The sequence below is a fragment of the Dufourea novaeangliae genome, unplaced genomic scaffold (assembly GCF_001272555.1).
Source record: "Dufourea novaeangliae isolate 0120121106 unplaced genomic scaffold, ASM127255v1 scaffold257, whole genome shotgun sequence".
NCBI classification, from domain to species: Eukaryota; Metazoa; Arthropoda; class Insecta; order Hymenoptera; family Halictidae; genus Dufourea; species Dufourea novaeangliae.
In genome coordinates this window covers 131,338-133,388 of record NW_015374126.1, presented here as the reverse complement: position 1 = coordinate 133,388, position 2,051 = coordinate 131,338, and the positions used below count along the sequence as shown (strand labels likewise).

Sequence of the window (2,051 nt, the reverse complement as noted above, 5' to 3'; positions counted from 1 at the left end):
CGAGGGAGAAGGTAGTGTGCATGGACTTTTCCGCCCTCGAAACCGAGTATCTAAACGACATATCTCTCGAGAAAGACGCTGTGAGTGAACCAACAAGCCAGTAAAAAACGTTCGAGATAGAGAGCAAGGAAATCAGGTGCGCAGAATATAAAAATCGACGGGACTGTGATACACGTGGGTGGGCCGAGAAACATGGAGAACCGTTGAGATCTCTGGCGTGTGAAAGTCAAATCGAGGAAAAACAGCGTATCTGTATCGAGGGACACGTCAATATGTTGCACAGTTCTTTACCGCGTGCGTTTCTGGCACCTGGATTGAGCTACGTGGGCTACTATGGCGACGAGATCCATCAAAATCCGTACGGTACGCCAGCCACATGGCACATCCCCATGGAGAATCTCTCGACGTACTCGAGGGTACCTGAACAACACGTTCTCCAATCGTGGGACATGTCCAGGTCGACGACCCCGTGTCCCCTGGATCTCTCCCTGAAGCCTCCACCTACACCGACAACACCGAAAATCGAAGATTTGGAGTCCAAGAAGGATCAAAAGATCCTGGACGAGCTGCAAAATGAATCCGAGACGGTCAATAGATACAGAAGAGCCAACGAAGAGTCGGGTTCCATGGTGGTCGAGGATTTCGATCCAGTTCCCCGATGCTCCTCGGTGACCAGTCACTCCAGCTACGAGCAACTGCTCTCGAAGAAAGAACCTCCACAGGACCCAGGTGACAAACCATGCACTCTCGAGGATGCAACGCGTCTGGTGCCGTTCACCGCGCTAAACGACATCGCCACGAAGTCCTATTACGCGCACGGCCAGAAGTTGAACGTGCTGACCAGCCCGAGTCATCTACATTCGATCCAGAATTATCATCAACAGCTGCTTCTGACGCCGCAGCATCACCTGCCTGGTATACAACACGCTCCAATGACACCACCTAGTACTCCGTCCCCTCCACAGTGTCCTAGAAGGAAGATCAGGGAGGAGGATTCGAGTCCTACCTCGGGTGGTAGCAGTTCTGCTATCAGCTCGAGGACCAGTGGTTCGACGGAGAAGCTAATTGGTCAGAGGCCCAAGAAGAAACACGCGAGGCGATTGAAGTTCGACGAAGATACAAGCAGCCCAGTGTCAGGCACTGTTATTTTGGGCCCTGATGAGGCAGTGGTCACTGGGGACATCGATCCAGCTTTTAATATCGTTGAAGTTACCGAGGAGGCGCGAGCTGAACTGGCGAAGATCGAAAACCGGCTGGGCCCCTATCAGTGCAAACTCTGCAGGCAACTACACGAGGACGCGTTCCAGCTGGCCCAGCACAGGTGCTCCAGGATCGCCCATGTCGAGTACAGATGCCCGGAATGCGACAAGAGGTTCTCCTGCCCGGCGAATCTGGCCTCCCATCGACGCTGGCACAAGCCACGGCTAGCCAGCGGCGAGCACACCACATCGAACGCGACCGGCATCGAAATCCCCTGCACCAGGTGCGACGCCAAGTTCACCAGACAGGCCGCGCTCAGGAAGCATCTGATCACCCAACATCCGGAGACCAACAACAACAACAACAACGTTCTATCGGAGAATAAAGGCGGTACGGGTAAGGCTGATATCATTCAGATGGTTTCCGAGGGCACTTTGACCACGGAAATGCCCTGACACGAGTTTCCTGCGCGACCCCTACCCCGAAGGCCGGGCATTTATTGGAGGTTCGGTCTTGACCTCTAAACCGAGAGCAAGCCATCTTCGATTTTGGTTTTCGATTCGATTGTTCGTTTTCTTTTTTGCATGGATAGTTTTCTAAGGGTGGTTTAACCCTTACAGACCCGAATTTTCTATTAAGAGTAAAGAAAGTATTTGATTACACATTTTAACTTAGTAGATTGGTTAGGTTTTTTTGTTTAAGAAAAAGGTTTTTTAAATTTTTAGAAAAAGGTTTGTTATTCAAGTCTGAATTTACGAGACCTACTAAAGACATTTAGAACATGAAAAATTTCAAATTTTTAAGACAAATATGAATCTGCAACACACTGTACCTAAGAGTTTGTGTGAAAT

At 50.3% G+C, this 2,051-nt stretch overlaps 1 protein-coding gene across 1 annotated transcript; it reads left to right on the top strand.

The window, feature by feature from the left end:
* The first annotated feature begins 272 nt into the window (after positions 1–272).
* LOC107191227 (insulinoma-associated protein 1-like) lies at positions 273–1,655 on the top strand. Its single transcript, XM_015580217.1, has one exon. It carries the CDS (start codon positions 273–275, stop codon positions 1,653–1,655), a length of 1,383 nt encoding a protein of 460 aa, XP_015435703.1.
* The last annotated feature ends 396 nt before the right edge of the window (positions 1,656–2,051 follow it).

Coding starts and splice junctions, on each gene's coding strand:
- LOC107191227 (XM_015580217.1), top strand. CDS start 273: ATGTTGCACAGTTCTTTACCGCGTGCGTTTCTGGCACCTGGATTGAGC.